This window comes from Canis lupus, chromosome 21 (genome assembly GCF_003254725.2).
Source record: "Canis lupus dingo isolate Sandy chromosome 21, ASM325472v2, whole genome shotgun sequence".
Lineage (NCBI taxonomy): Eukaryota > Metazoa > Chordata > Mammalia > Carnivora > Canidae > Canis > Canis lupus.
Window position 1 is genome coordinate 28976665 of NC_064263.1, and position 17590 is coordinate 28994254.

Here is a 17590-nt window from a genome sequence, read left to right on the forward strand (position 1 = left end):
CTGTTGAGTTCTTTATATGTGACTAGTCTGAACTGAAGTGTGCTCTATATATAATATGCACACCTGATTTTGAAGACTTAGTTTAAAAAAATAATGTAAAGTATAACTTTTCTGTTGTAGATAGCAATGATAATATTTTGCATACACTGGATTAAATAAATATATATTAACTTCACCAGTTTTATTTTACTTTTTAGACGTAGATACTAGAAAATTTAAAATTACGTGTGTGGCTTATATTGCCTTTCTATTGGACAGCTCTTTCTGAAATGCAATTTCTATCTCTCCAGGGGCCCTTGTGTAGGGAAGGTATGTTCATCTCTGCACAGACCTCCTCCCTTTGGGGCATTTTTGTAGAAGGTAATGGCAGAAGGAGATCTCAACATATTTAGAAATTTACAATGTGGAAGATCATAGAAAGGGATCATGGCCAGAAAAAAAATCATTCTACCTGGTCTGGTCCCTGTCTTTAGCCCCCAGTCTTTTGAGCACTTAGTCTGAAGAAATACAAAGTAGCTCATCCTCAGGCTCAGCTCTGGTATCTGTGGGGGAGATGAAGTACAGTTTATAGTAAAAACCCAATATTGGTTTGCTCTAAGGCAGAATTTTATTTGGGAGATGAAATTTGTGGGAGACCAGAGACCAAATGCATACGCTTCATCCTGATTTGCATTTCAATCAGGAAATATAAAAGGAGATAAAGCTGGCAAATGGTTGCTCGTAGAGGTGGTGGGGGTTTGAGAATGAGAGATGATAAAGAGAAAATCTGCCTGAGTAATTAATCCCTTCTACTTATTTTCCCATGTAATAATTTCCAGGTTAAAAGGAGTTAGCCCAGCTGTCCTCTACCAGTGGAGGTGTTCAGTGAATGACCTTACACAATAAGGAAAGACAAAGTACTTCCTGGGATTTTGTTGGTGAAATCTGGAGAAGGTTGTCCAGTTTGAGATTTGGAGGAATGAATTTGCAGCCCTGACTCTCCTGGGGGTTCTGGGGAGAGTGGCCTTGATGTTTTGGGCATAATGTGGTATAGACTAACCTGCTATGATTAAATATGATCAAATACTAAAGAATTTCATTTCTTATAAAAATCAAACAGGAGTGTAGTTAGTGCCATGTAGCACTGTTCCATATGGGTTTCATGCTCCAAGCTTTCTTCATCTGAATCTCTGCATCCCCAAAGATAGTATTGTCCTAAGCATCAAGCCAGTAGAATAGTTTAAAAAAAAGACCCAGGGAGGCAATTTGCTTCTTAAATTCTTCACTTATATATGAGATTCCTAATTTCTGCTCACTTTCTATTGCTGAGAATAGCTATGGGGCCACATCTAACTATAAAGAAAAGTTGTAAACTTGTCTAACCATTTGCAATTTTTTTTTTAAGATTTTATTTATTTTATTTATTCATAGAGACACAGAGAGAGAGGCAGAGACACAGGCAGAGGGAGAAGCAGGCTCCATGCAGAGAGCCCGATGTCGATCCAGGGTCTCCAGGATCACACCCTGGGCTGCAGGCGGCACTAAACCGCTGTGCCACTGGGGCTGCCCACCATTTGCAATTATGTACAATCAAATTTCAAGGGAAGGAAAATGCAGATTTTTGTGGAGACCTAGTAGTCTGTTACATGGGACACAATGAGTGCCTGGAATCTTAGGCAATTCCTCTTTCTCATTACAGAAGATCCAGGACCTGTTAAGGAACTATGTTTATTCCATCCTGTAGCCTACAATTCATAGAGAAAAGGGGAAGAGATGAGATGTTTTCCTGTCATACACATGGACATGGGCTAAGTAACAACCATCTTTTTAAAATTAAAAGGCCAAGCTAAGATCAAATGGTAATAAGTTAAAGAAACAGAACAAGAGGAATGGAACTGGTGGATAGTATATAAAGATTTTCAGGAGGTTGAGGGACAGCCAAATCTGGAATGTATGCTCTGATGTGAATGGACTCCTGAACAGATAGTAAATGGGTTCTGTCTCTTACCTTGTCACTTCCAGGAAAGACCTCTGTGGAGACTGAAGTACTGAGGGGTGAGCAGAGGGGATTGGGCCTCTGGACATATAAAAAGATATGAAATATTCAAAAGAAACTAGAGGAAGAAGCATGGATGGACAAAATTCTTAAACAAGAAATAGATATTCATTTAATTACTGAATAATGGAGTTAAAGGGGAAAGAAATAGAGTTAAATAGACAAGGATTTGAATATCAATAAACAAAGTGTTTACTGAAAGAAAATAAAGAGGTCAAACTTCCTCTAAAGTTATTGGTGCGATAATTCCATATCATAAAAAGTAAAGCCTTTACTCACCAATAATGATAAAATAGTTGATAAGAGGAGGACAAACTTAACATTAGTTATACTACTGTTATAGAAGATAATACCAAGAGATGTTCTTGAGATGAAAATGTAATAGCCTGAAGATCTCAGGGCCAGCTATTACTGCAAGAAACCCAGAAGTAGAGCTGCCTTTTTAACATCTCTCCCTCCAACCCACATACAGAGGCCACATATTTATGACTTTTCAAACCTGCACATGCCCTACTCCACAATACCGTCCCTAAATGTGTTATTTCCAATAAATGAATTGTTAGCATTAGTGCACCAAATAATCTTGTTTGCATTTGAATAGGAATTAGCAAATATTAATCCCATTTTAAATCGGGACTAATTTGAACATCCACATATGTTTATAAAGACCATGTATGAAAGACTCACAGCTAATATTATCCTCAATGAGGAAAAACTGCTTTTCCACTAAGGTCAGGAACACAACAGGGGTATCCCTCTCACCACTATTATTCAAAGTAAAAGTGTGAGTTCCAGGTGGGAAATATATATATATTTTTAAGGCAAATATGTATTGGATAGAATATGTATAACATAGAAAATATTTAGCAATATTTTCTGATGTGATAAGAATATCTCTACACTGAAAAATGATTTTTATAAACATTTTATTTGACTCTATTGTCATATTATTCCACATTTACCTGCTTTACTAAAAAATATACTTCTTAAAAAGAGGAATGTCCTCTTCCCTTTGTGACCATTGCTGAAGCACAAGTGGCCAAAATGGAGTTCAATCCCTTTGGGACTTCTGACCAGAGCAAGAACTGTAAATATGGCAGCCTGGGTGGCTCAGCAGTTTAGTGCTGCCTTCAGCCCAGGGTGTGGTCCTGGGGACCTTGGATTGAGTCCCACATCAGGCTCCCTCCATGGAATGGAGCCTGCTTCTCCCTCTGCCTGTGTCTGTGCCTCTCTCTCTCTCTCTGTGACTATCATAAATAAATAAAAATTAAAAAAAAAAAAAGATTTGGCTTTACATTAAAGGGTATTTTGCAGTCTTTGCACCGAGAGCCCGATGTGGGATTCGATCCCGGGTCTCCAGGATCGCGCCCTGGGCCAAAGGCAGGCGCCAAACCGCTGCACCACCCAGGGATCCCTGTAAAGCCAAATCTTAATAGGAAAGGAAAAGAACAAATATAAGGAAGAAACTATTGAAAAGATGCATAACTAATCTTATATGCAACTTTGAATTAAAACTGTTAAAATGAAAAAAAAAAGAATACAAACATGTTTTCTCATCAAGACATTATTATTTTAAAATGCTTAGTTGGGAAGATGATTTATAACATGCTCTATGAAAGGTAAGATTTCAAATGATTGGGATCTGAGTACAGGCTCACCAACCAGCCAAAGAAAGAGGATATTCCTGGCAGAAAAAAATAAATGAGGATAAGGACACAGAAATAATAGAAGCACCTGGCATGACTAAAGAGTGGTGAAGGATGAGTTTGCACTGTGTCTGAGAAACAGTTATGAAAGATGAAATGGGAAATATTGCTGGAAAGATAGCCTGCAGTGAAATGCCTAACTACCTGAGGTGGGAATTCTTGAAAAACGCTATGAATTGGGTAGTGAGAGTTTCCCAAATCCCATTCCCTGGCATCATCCAATGCCAATCAAACATTCTAAAACTCTACCAAACTGTCCCCGACTAGGGGATCACCAGGCTTCAGGGTATCCAAGCACCTTAAAAGTTCTATCCAGCAACTGAAGTCATATATTCTATCATTCAAAAAAAGGTTATTCATTCAATCATGTTTCATTCAATAAATATTGTGTGCCTATAGTATGCCAAGAACAGTTCAGGTTTATGCTATGAAGAAGCAACTCAAGAAAAATCCTCACCTTTATGTCCACTGGTATGCTTCTGTTGTCTTTGGTGTGATCTCTCTCCACCTGGTCTCTTATTAGTTTGTCTAGCCTGAGCTTTTTAAATGACTGCTGGCTTCCCCAAGGGGGCAAAATAGAAGTTGCAAGGTCCAAATGCCTGGAAATTCACAGATCATTGCAATCCTATTTTATTGGTCACAGCAAGTTATAAGGCCATCCCAGATTCAAGGGGCTGGAGAACAGACTGCACCTCATGATGGGTGAAATTGGCTTGTGTGTGCAGTAGAGGAAAGAATTATCGGCAGCCGTTTTTGTGGAGTGGCCAGCCACACTTGATAAACTAGCAGAGTGACGAATAGTCAAAAGCTTGATAACAAACTCTTCTGACAAGATTTTGAGAAAAAAAGACACTCATACATTGTTAGTGGCATTGGGGAAAGGTACAACCACATTTCTCCTTTAATATCTAACAAACATACAACCACATTTCTCCTTTGACCACCATAGTTATATTTCTTCTTCTTTTTAAGATTTATTTATTTATTTGGCAGAGAAAGAGAGAGCACAAGCAGTGGGAGGTACAGAGGTAAAGGGAAAAGCACTGAGCAGGGAGCCTGATGTGGGGCTCGAACCCAGGGCTCTGCAATCATGACCCGAGCTGAAGGCAGACTTTTAACTGACTGAGCCACCTAGGCATCCCTGATAGTCATATTTCTAATAATGATCCATAAGATTTATCAAAAGTACTTTCTAAGATGTGAGAGGAAAAGAAAAAAAATGAAGAGACCCTCAGTTATTGGTGGAACAATGTCAGAAGATCTAAAGTATGTAGTTGAGATCCCAAAATGACATGAGAGACTGGAGATAGGAAATAAGTTTAGAAGTAATAATTACTGGCATTTTCCAAATTAGGTGAAAGTCATAAATTCACAGATTTAAAAAGCTCAGTGAAGTTTATAAAGAGGATGCAAATAAAGCTACGTCTGGGTACATCACAATCACACTAAAGAGGTAAAGGGTCACCTGGGTGGCTCATTGGTTGAGTGCCTGCCTTGGCTCAGGGCATGATCCTGGGGTTCTGGAATCCAGTCCCGCATTGGGAGCCTGCTTGTCCCTCTGCCTATGTCTCTGCCTCTCTGAGTCTCTCATTAAGAGAGAAGAAAAGAAAGAAAGGAAGATGAAAAAAAAAAAAAAAAGAAAAGAAAGTAGGAAGCAGAGAAATGAAATATAAAAGCCTAAGGTAGCTGCAGGCCTCGGCCTGGAGTGCCGGCGCCCCCGCCACCCGTCCCCGGAGAGCCACTCGTACTCGCAGGACTCCTGGCCTCTCCCGTATCCACGTCTTGGAGTTGGGGAAAGCCGGCCCTGTGCGTGGAAATCAGCGCAGCACTGCAGGAAATCCCCGAGTTACAACAATTGGATGCCTGCGGTGACTGGAGGAAGGCTGCCTAGAACTTGCAGCCCCTGCACTCCTCAGAAATACCCGTTCCCACTGTGAATCACTGCACAGCTGAGAGGGGCTGGAGCATTAAATAGCCCGTTTCAAGGTCTCAGGAACACAAGGAAGCTCTTCATCCTGCTTGGATTCTGCCTTTAACCCTTGGGAGTGTCCTCTAACACGTCCGCACCACCATCCAGACCCAAGAAACCAAGGCCAGAACCCAGGTCAAGATGGGGTTTATTTTCTCAAAATCTATGAATGAAAACATGAAAAACCAACAGGAGTTTATGCTTATGAATGCTCGACTCCAGGTGGTGATGCTGTATAGGCAATGGCCTCTCTGGAGATTGGCTGTGATTTTGTCTTTTTCTCCGTGGGATTCTATATTGCTTCTAATAGACCACCTGGAAGAGGTCAGGGAATCCCTGAAGGAGTGTCCTCTCATCACTATGAGTATTTACAATTTAAGCAAGTGAAAGCTGTACTAACATCTTGAAATAAGAAGTAACAGAACTACTGTTCTGAGGCAAGCAAGAGAGTACAGTGTCTGCTTTGTAGAGAGTCCTGTGGCAACAAGGAACCCCAAATGTAAAGCAGGTAGTGAAGAGGAGAGGAAAGCCGCCAACTCCTTCTGTATGTAGAAGGATGAGCAAGTGGGAGTTGGCTCCAGAACCAGAAATGACCAGGAAATGCCTTGACTAAGGCAGCATGTCAACCTGAGCTCATCAACAGTGGGAGGATCTTGGATTTACCACGGCTTCAACTTAACCCACTGAAACTCATTTCTGCTCGGTCCCCATCCCTGCTACTTCTCTTAGCCTCCCTCTGTCCCTCCCTCATAATCATTCTTCTGAAGTTTTATTGTGGTAAGACACAAATAAAAATTCATCATTTTAAAATGTATAATTCAGTGACATTTGCAATGTGTGCAACCATCGCTACTATTTAATTTTTTCATCAAAAGGAAACCCTATGCCCATGACACAGTCACTCCCATCACCCCCAATCCCTGGAAACCACTAACCTGCTTTCTGGACTTGCCTGTTCTGGACATTTCATATAAATGGAATCATACAATAAAAAAAAATGTCTAAGGTAATCAAGACTCACACCTCTTCCACTAACTGTTAAGTGTGTTGAGAGTATATGAATGCTTATATACTCTTAGGCAATAGTTCAACATCATTATTCATGATTCTAAAATTTACGACTTATTAAAATCCAGAGGATAAGTATACCTAATTCTTTTTATGAGGAACAGAACTATAAATAGAAATCATTAGTACATATTATTTATAAGTTTTTATATTCCCTTTGTTTTGTTTTGTCTTAAGGATTTTATTTAGTCATGGGAGACACACAGAGAAAGGCAGAGACATAGGCAGAGGGAGAAGCAGGCTCCCTGTGGCGAGCCCAATATGAGACTTGATCCTAGGTCCCTGGGATCACCACCTGAGCCAAAGGGAGATGCTCAACCACTGAGCCACCTAGCTGTCCCTATGTTCCCTCTGAAAATGAGTTAAATATTCATTAAATAGGCCTCTAGCAAGGCTAGATTAGGTGGAAAAAGCTTTCCTATCAGAGAATCTTGAGAAAAGCAAGCGAGAAGAGGGTCAGAGGAAGGGAGGGAGATAGTAAATGGTTTTAGAGACCCAACCCTTTTGGGAATAAAGTGAGGCTGGTGGAGACTGGCTCTGTCCCTGGAGCCCCAGTGTAAGTAAATGTTCCCTCCAGGGTTCCACAAAAGAGTATAAACAGCTCAACTCCTGACCTACAAGCTGAATTTTATTAAGGATCTCATGTCATCTGCTCCTGAATGTTCAGTGTAAGGCTGGTGAGTGAATTAGATATCTAGGAGTGGTGAAGTTTCCAGGTTGAGGTAAGGACTGGACTGGTGTTCTGTCCCTGACAGGCCAGAGGTGACAGGACCCTTAGGGGCTATTGATACATGTGGACAAGGAGTGGTAAAGACCAGTGGCACAAATCTGTTTGGTTCTAGCAGATGTGGAAAGTGAGGTCTGGGAGGGGAGCTGAGGATGCATGGGCCAGATGGAAGTTCCTGAGGGGTAACAAATCAGGAAAAGCAATCCTATCAAATGGTAGATGCCCTAAATAATTAGACTGGAGATGAGAAAAACAGAAAATGCAGTTACTTAGACTATGGAAATGCATTTACATACCCCTCCTGAAAGATCAGGAAAGGAGCTCTGAGAAAGGCAGCAAACTAGTCAACTCCCCCAAGCCAGATATTGGAGGGGACTTTGGGGAAGGACCCAGGGCATCTCTGCAGGTGTGAGAACTCGAAGCCAATTTTCCTCCACAGAAAGAAAAATCAAGGCACCAAAAGAGGGAGCTGGAGTGGAAGAAATAATGTTATCAAGTGTAAGATTTATCCTAGCCCCTGAGCTAGATATTTTAAGATGCCTCTTCATTTAATATCTTCAGAAACCCCGGGAAGAGGATATTTTATTATTGGCTTCATTTCTTCTTCATTCTGGTGAAAATGGAACTAGACATAGCTGTCTTCTCAGGGGGTACCCTGTGAGCCCATTACACCTGGAAAATTTTACTGAACCCATCTGCTTCCATACCGACCACTTTCTCAGTCCATAAGCCCAGTTAGGACAGATGCCTGAAAAATAGCCTGTGCTCCAAATAAGCTTGCTGAATAATTAAGCTAATGAATGAAGGAAAGTTAGTGAATGCTAGGAAGCAAATGGTAAAATTACGTGTTAACTTCTATCAGGAGAGTCTTCTAAATATCAAGTGCTCCACACCCGCCCCTAGAGATAATGTTTTTCTTTTTCAACTTTCAGTCATTTATTTTTTAAAATTCTTTTAAAAAAAATTTTAAGTCATTTTTTAGGCGTGAAATGGAGGCCATATCTACTTCCTAGAGTGGATGTCTGCTCCCTACAGGGAGAGTATACAAAACACCACATGCAATGTGCATACTGCAATCCCTGACCTAAAACGATGATTAGGAAATACTAGTTTAATTCTTCTGTGACCATATTACATTCAGATCTATCCTATTCCTAGGACACAACTTACCTCTTGGTATCCAATTTCTCGGCAATTACTATTCCAATAAATCTTCAAGGCATATAATGGCTGCCACACGGGTGAGGTCTAAGTATGAAGTTGTGATCAAGGCCCTTCACTGACTGTGCACCCCTTCTGGCCTCTTAAGCACTCCCTATGCACCTGTCACCCAAGGTTAGAAATGTTTCATAAACATACTGTGCATGTCTATGCAGTATATTCACCTTTTCTTATGCTGATTCTCTTCTGATAAATTAGTCAATTTCAAGTATCTTTTGCATTCTTCCTAGTAATGATAATGAGTTTTTCTACTTATGTATAATCCTCTATTTGAAAGTGAGATACATAGAATAATATCTCTGATTTTGGTTTGTTAGAGGTGAGTATAGTTGGTTGTCACTCATTGAGGCACACACCATATCCTTCATCTTTGCATATTTTCTTTTTTTTGCATATTTTCTATTTGCATGTTTAAGAAGATGAAGAGTATGAGATATGCCAAAAGTTCTAATATTCACAAAGGATATTAGAATAATTCCCCTTAAGAATATATTAAAAATAATATGCATTTTCTAGGTGCCTGAGTGGCTCAGTTGGTTGAGTATCTGCCTTAGGCTCAGTTCATGATCTCAGGGTCCTGGAATTGAGCTGCATGTCGGCTTTCTGCTCAGCAGGATTTGCTTTTCCTTCTCCATTTGCTTTCCTCTGCTCATGGTCTTTCTCTCTCTCTCTCAAGTAAATAAAATCTTTTTTTAAAAAAGTATGCATTTTCATATCTTTATAAACAGAAAGTGAGATCCCAGATCATCTGCTCCAGGCATGACTGCCTTAAACCACACTGCTATTAGTCACACAGTCTTCCAGTTGTTGGGTATCCCTGGGCTAGAAGACCAGCACATGTGGATTTCCATCCCCTTCTTCATTTCCTACGTCATTGCCCTGCTTGGGAACAGCTTGCTCATCTGCATTATCCTCACAAAGCGCAGCCTCCATGAACCCATGTACCTCTTCCTCTGCATGCTGGCCAGAGCAGACGTTGTCCTCTCCACGTGCACAGTACCCCAGGCCTTGGCCATCTTCTGGTTCCGTGCTGGGGAGATCTCCTTGGATCGCTGCATCACTCAGTTCTTCATCATACATTGCACTTTCATGTCTGAGTCAGGGATATTGCTGGTGATGGCCTTTGACCGCTACATTGCCATATGCTACCCACTGAGATACACCACTATTCTTACACAAGCACTGATTGGGAAAATCGGTGTGACTGTCTTTCTGAGAAGTTTTTGTACACTTTTCCCCATAATATTTCTTTTGAAAAGATTGACTTTCTGCCAAAATAATACCATTCCACACACCTTTTGTGAACACATTGGCTTGGCCAAATATGCTTGTAATGACATTCAAGTGAACATCTGGTATGGATTTTCCATCCTAATGTTAACAGTGGTTTTAGATGTTGTGCTAATTTTTGTTTCCTATGTGCTGATTCTCCATGCTGTCTTCCACATCCCTTCTCAAGATGCTCGCCACAAAGCCCTCAACACCTGTGGTTCCCACATCTGTGTCATCATCCTTTTTTATGGGCCTGGAATCTTCACAATCCTTACTCAACGGTTTGGACGCCACATTCCACCTCATACCCACATCTTGTTGGCTAATGTTTGCATGCTTGCCCCACCTATGCTCAATCCCATCATTTATGGGATCAAGACCAAGCAAATCCGGGTGCAGGTGGTTCATGTGTTGTTCACAAAGCAGAAATCACTTTGGTTTAAAACATGAGTTTTTGGAATCTCTACCCATCTGTGAAGTGGCCTCTGGAGTGGTCAATTGGAGAGATAGCTCAGTGAGTTCTGTCCCAGGAGCAAGTTCACCAGGGAGGTTTCAGGATTACTCCTTCATTGTCAAAACAACCTGAGCATAGCACCTTGTTGAACTGAGCAAGCCTGCTCCCACAAAGACCCTGGGACAGGATGCACTGATTTTCAGAGATCATAGATCTTTAATGACTCTAGCATGATCTTTAGAAATAGATGAAGTGAGAGCAGTCCTCTGGCCTGGGATTTTTGTTCCACCATTCCTCAGTGAGTTTCTCAAGCTCTGAGATGTCTTGTGTTGTCTCCTTAATGCCTTTCATTCTGGCTAACAACGTTCTTAGAATCAGTGATTCCTATGTTTTGTAGTTATTAGTCCTATTACATTATAATTTTTTAAAATATTTTATTTATTTATTCATGAGAGACACAGAGAGAGAGAGAGGCAGAGACATAGGCAGAGGGAAAATCAGGCTCTATGCAGGGAGGCCAATGTGGCACTCGATCCTTGGACTCTGGAATCATGCCCTGAGCAGAAGGCAGGTGTTCAACCACTGAGCCACCCAGGTATCCCTACATTATAATTTATATCTTGTCAACATGCATGTCTGTAATAAGAGAATGTAAATGAACCATGTATTTTTTACTTAGCAGAACAGCCCCTGAGGAGACTGAGGGGATTGAAATTGGTCCCTCCTGTGTTGGGGGGATGGTGAGGAAGGTGCTCTTCCAATCTCAATGTCAGACCATGTTCTTCAGTGATCTCCTCCTCAGTGGGGCATTCAAGGCCTTTAATGACCTGACTCTTGACCTCCTTCACTGCAACACTGCCCATGTCACCTCTAAGCGACCTGAGGATCAGACTCACCAGGATATTTAATGCCTCACCTTTTCCAGATCATGCCACGCTCTCCGTGTCCTTGTTCTGCCTCGGGATACATCCCCCATGGACTTGTGAAAAACTCCTATTCCTCCTTCCATATCCACTTCTCATCTTATCTGCTCTGCCACTTTCTCCAACCACAGCTGTTTCCCAATGTGCTGTTTAGTTGATGCTTCCTCTCTGAGGAAGATAGCATTAGTTCATGTTTCTTTTTAAATATGTATTTTATTAAAAAGCTATGTTTCCTGTAGAAAATATTAGAAATTATGAAAAAAGACAAACATGAAATGGAACTCATAAGCTCATAAACTTACAGCTCCCAAGCAATTTTATTGTTAAAGTTTTGTCTCCTGTAGTTATACATCTATATCTATATACTTATGTATCTACACCTGCATCTGTATCTATATCTGTGTCTGTATTTTTTCTCCATCTCTATCTATAGTTTGATCTACTCCTTTATCTACCTGGAAAATATTATCATATGATACACATACATTTTTGATGGTACTATGTATATGGTCTGTAACTACTTTTCCTTTCCGGCAGTACTTGTTGACATTGTTTCTAATACATATACATTTATATAATCAATTACTGTGCCTACATAGTATTTTACTGCAGCGTTTTACTATATTAAACAAAACAGTATTTTTTAAGCCCTTTTGCATGGCATTATGACTGTATATCTACAAATTTAAGACTCAATTCTATTTGCCTCTTAAGTACACAGTCCAGATATGGTTAGATAAATTATTTGTAAATATTGCCTTTTAATATAAGATGCAAATACTCAACATAAGATAAATGGAAAAGAAAAAAGTATAAAGAAAATCCCTAGTTAGGAGAAAACCACTGGTAACATTTTAGTATTTTGCCTTATATTCATTGTTCTTTGCATATATTTTTTCATACATTTTAAATATTACTGGATATTTGGAGTTTTCTGTTTTTAACTATATACACAAGGATTCTCTGCATAAATCTTACTCTGGTGTTTCAGTTTTTATTTTGAGGATGGAAACCTACAAATACTATTGCAGATTTTATATATGTTTTTTGATGAGTCCTATAAAAAATGTACTCAGAAAGGATGCATAATGTATCTCTCTAACAATGGAGTTGAATATTTTTCTTTAATTTTTTTGCCATTTAAAAGGACAAAAATATTATACTGCAGTTTTTACTTATATTTTTGTTTTGAGGTTAAATATATATTAGATAACTAATATATCATCTTATGAGTAATAATAACTACCATTTACATGTTAAAATTTTTATGTACGTTACCTCATACCCCTTTCACTTGCACTTCGTAAAATAGTTCTTACAGATGAGGAAATGGAAACTCTACCAAGGAAAATGTCAGAGGCAAAAACAAATCTGTTTCTTTTTTATTTGTTAGGTTTGTTATCTTGACTACTAAATCCCCCAGATGATTTTAACTGTCTTTCCTTTTGCCAATTTAACTCTTAAAAACTTTATGTTGTCCTTAGCACTTTTCATGATTTAAAAAAAAAGTATCACAATGATATATTTTCAATCTCATATTTAAGTATTTATTCAGTATATTTGTCTTTTATTTTTCCCATTTTATAATCTGATTTAGATATTTAATGTGTTTATATTAATAGCCATGTGTATGTCGCTTATGTCTTTTACCCTTGCTTAATCAGAAAATTCACCTTAAGCTAGGATTTGAGTATTTTTCACATAATTTCTCTATTTTTACTTTCTCATCTCTAAATTAGGATTATTATATAAACATTACATAATTCTTATAAGGATTAAATAGCTTATTATATGTAATGTGCTTAGAATGGCACTAAGGATATAGTGTTATATATATTTGCTATTATAATTATTACTTTTTATTTTAATTTTTCTTAAGATATCTTTTCTCACATTTAACACTTGTGAGACATCTTTTAATTTTGAAATAACTAAACACTCACAGGAAGGTTCAAAATAAGTACATACTGGAAGGTCATGTTTATCTTTCCACTAGTTTTCCCCTGTGGTAACATCCTGTGTAACTAAAATACAATTATCAAAATTGTAAGGTTGACATTGGTACAAAACCATAGAACTTACTAGGTTCCACCCATTTTACATGCACTACTTGTATGTGTCCTTGTGTGTGTGTGTGTGTGATTCTTTGTGTTTGTGTATAATTCTAAGTAATTGACTTCATAGATTCACAGAACCTCCACCACAATTAAGATGCAGAATTGTTCAATCACTACATATGGTATCATTGTATAGCTTTACTCACACCCTTCTCTCTCCATATCTAGCCCCTGGCAACCATTAATTGGTTCTCATCTATAATTTTGTTACCTCATGAATGTTATGTAAATAGAATCACACAGCATATAACCTTTAGAGACTTTTTATTATTATTATTTTTGAAGTTCAATTTGTCAACATATAGTATAACACCCGGGACTCATCCCCTCCAAGTGCCCTCCTCAGTGCCCATCACCCAGGTACCCCAACCCCCTGCCCAGCTCCCCTTCCTCAACTTGTTCATTTCCCATAGTTAGGAGTCTCTCATGGTTTGTCTCCCTCTCTAATTTTTCCCACTCATTTCCCCTCCTTTCCCTTATAATCCCTTTCACTATTTCTTATATTCCCTGTATGAGTGAAACCATATGATATTTGTAAATGACATATCACATAAAGGGCTAGTATCCAAGATCTATAAAGAACTTATTAAATTCAACACCCAAGAAACAAAAAATCCAATCATGAAATGGACAGAAAACATGAACAGAAATTTCACCAAAATAGAGACTGGGTTTGTTTCGCTCAACATAATTCACTTTGGATTCATCCAAATAGTTGTGTATATCAGTAATTTTATCGTTGTGTGGAATTCCATAGTATTCTACAATGGGATGTACAAAGGATGTACCATAGTGTTTTTAAACTTTCATATGTTAAATGGCATTTGGCTTGACATTGTTAATAAATTAGGTTTTAATCCTAAAAGTAATGGACACTCAATGAAATGTTTTACTTTCAATAATGGCATGATCATATTTTCATTGTAAAAGATAATTTTCGTTATTCTGGGAAGAATGTATGTTGGGTAGAATGTGTTAACCAGGAGAATAATTAGGAAGCCATAGGGCAGAAAAGGAGTGATGCTGGTATAGAAAATGATGTTGGAATTTGAGAGAGAAAAAATAGATGGAGTTTTAGATATATATAATGAAGGGAATCTAGCTTCTGATGGCATCTGGAGGGTGTGTGGCCCTGTGTATTTGCATGGGTTTGTGTAAGGGGCAAGTGGAGAGAGAGCAGGGCACAGGTTCTACTGCCTGAGATGTCTTCCCTCTCCAGCCTGCTCACAGAGCCCATATTCATTTTTAATCTTATGTCTTCTTGAATCTCTGAATTGACCCCATATCTTGGCTTCCAGTAAGGTCGTTCCTGGCTATGTAGTTTGTGTGAGGTCTAACTGTCATATGGATCTGAATAAAGGCACATTTCAGAGTGAAACATAGCTTATACCTGGTGACCTACTTACCTAAATCTATAACTACTGTCCATTGATTTTATCCTGGTCTCCATTCTTTATGATTTGAATGAATCAGTTTTAGAATGTAGTTTAGTTTACTTGAAACATTGTTACCTTAGTTTTATTTCAAGAAATAGAATAAGTTGATTTTAAAATCACAGATAATTTTAAAATTTCATCTGATTGTAAAAGAATTCTTCATTGTAAAAAAAATCTTTATTCTAAAACTAAAACTTTATTCTTAACCTTATTCTTTGCTGCCTTTTTTAAGCAAACTGAACATAATAGTTAAATGATTTGATATTATTTTTTCTAGATGAGAATTTAAAAAAAGTATTGACTTGTTTTGTGTTCTCTGAGCTTCTTAGATCTCTATTTGATGTTTATTGTTATTTTTTGGAACATTTTTGGCCATTTTTGCTTCAAATATTTCTTGTGATCCTGCTCCACTCTCTCTCTTTCTTCTGCTAGTATTCCAATCATACATATATTACATAAAAAGAAATTGTCACACAATTTTTAAATACTTTTTTTTCCATATTCATTCCTTTTTGTCTTGGATTTCATTTTGTTATGGGGAAGTCGTTGGACATATTTTATGATGGTTCTTTTACCCTCCCTCTGCCAGAGAAAAGATAGGATTTTTTTTTCCCCTTGGCTCTTCACTAGCAGATCTGATTTGGTTTTCTTGGAAATAAATTCCAGGGCTGTGTGGTGGTCCCCTAGGGCAGTTTATGTCAGGAATTTCTCACTCTCAAACTATCCATACCCGGCCTCCAGCAATTCAGTAGAATTACCATTTTAATGCACCTATTAGTTTATGATTCTTTTAACTTCTTCAGGTAAGCAGATGGAGGCTGTTATTCTCTGCGCTTACCTGTCATCTGTCTCTAGATACCAGGGTAGTGGTTTATCCTGTGGCCTCAAGTGTCTGTTGTTGCATCCAAGATAAGTCATAGATGTTCAGTTTGTTCAGCTTTTTCTTTCATTATTTTTTTGAGTATAATTGATACACAACATTACATTAATTTCGGGTGTACAACACAGTGGTTGCAAAAGTGTATACATTCTGCTGCACTCACCACAAGGGTAGCCACCACAAATGTCACTGTGCAACTATTACAATATCGTTGACTGTATATTCTTATGCTGTGCCTTTTATTCCCATGATTTATTCATTCCATAACTGGAGGGCTGTATCTCCCACTCCCATTCACCCATTTTGCCAACCTCCCATCCCCCCACCTTACTATCTGGTAACCATCAGTTGTTCTCTATAAAAGTCTGATTCTGCTTTTTGTTTGTTTACTTGTTTTGTTTTAGATTCCACATGTGAATGACATCATGGTATTTGTTTTCCCTAATCTGACTTATCTTACTTAGCATAATACCCTCTAAGTCCATCCATTTTGTCACATGGCATTTTCTTATGAGGTCCTCATCTGTTTACCTATTGATGAATACTTAGGTTTGCTTTGATATCTTGGCTATTGTATAATGCTGCAGTAAACATAAGGGTGCATATATCCTTTTGAATTAGTATTTTCATTTTCTTTGGGTAAATACCCAGTAGTGGAATTATTAGGTCTTATGGTAATTTTATTTTTAATTTTTTAAGGAACTTCCATACTGTTTTCCACAATGGCTGCAACAGTTTGCATTCTCACCAACTGTGCATGAGGGTTCCTTTTTCTTCACATCCTCTCCAACATTCGTTTCTTTTCTTCTTGATTCTAATCATTCAGTTCAGCTTTTTCCTTACTGTGAAATTGGAAGTATTGACTTTCAAGTTCTTTTTACATGTTGGAACTAGAACTGCAAGTCTCTGATATTCTTTTCTAATACTCAGTAATTCTTTGGCTAGAAACTTTTCTTTGTCCAGCTAAGTGTCCGTTTTTCAGTTTGCTTGTTCACATTATGACTGAAAGTGACAGAGGAAGGCTCCAGAGTTCTGGGCTGGGCCCCCTCAACAGTGGTATATGTGGGTCAGAGTTGCTTTTCTCCATTCCTTTCCCACCAGGAATGAGGTAAGGCCTTTCTGCACCTCCAGCGAGAGGTCCAATGGTGTCTTACTTGGTATGATCCCCAGGTTTTTCGGCATTTCCACTGCCCACCATCTCTTCCGAAATTCTGCACTGAGACAAGTGTGGAGGCCAGGAAAAATTAAGGCATCCCACCTCAAGTTTAGCATTAGCACAAGTACAGTCATCTTAGGCCCCTGTGAATAAGAGCTGAACTTTACGGGAAAAACTGCAGGGAATCCCATATCAGAAAGACAACAGAGCCCACGCCCGTTGTAGAAAGTCCCATATTAGAATGAGAACAGAGCTCAATGCCCTGAAGCCCCATATCAGAATGTAAACAGAACTTGAGAAATTCCTCCACCCCTTCTGAAAATCCCCTAGACCAGCCTATAAAAAACCCAGCTGTAACCCACTTCGGGTCCAAGTCCCTGCTCCGCTGTGTGGGGTATACTTGGACCCAAGCTTGAGCTCGTAAATAAACCCTCGTGTTTGCATTGGTGTCGGCTCCTCGGTGGTTTCTCAGATTCGTAATCTTGGGCACAACAACAAGTAGAATTAATGAGCTGCTTGGCCAAGTAGTTTCTGCTCTTGTCCCTTCTTTGCCAGGAATTTTTCAAGTCTCCCAGCTCCTGGTGACTTTGAGGGAGGGGATGTAAAGTCAGACACATCCAGTCTCT

At 38.8% G+C, this 17590-nt stretch overlaps 1 protein-coding gene across 1 annotated transcript; it reads left to right on the forward strand.

The window, feature by feature from the left end:
* Positions 1-9485: 9485 nt before the first annotated feature.
* LOC112667363 (olfactory receptor 52B4-like) lies at positions 9486-10448 on the forward strand. Its single transcript, XM_025458942.1, has one exon. The coding sequence runs from the start codon at positions 9486-9488 to the stop codon at positions 10446-10448; it is 963 nt and encodes a 320-aa protein (XP_025314727.1).
* The last annotated feature ends 7142 nt before the right edge of the window (positions 10449-17590 follow it).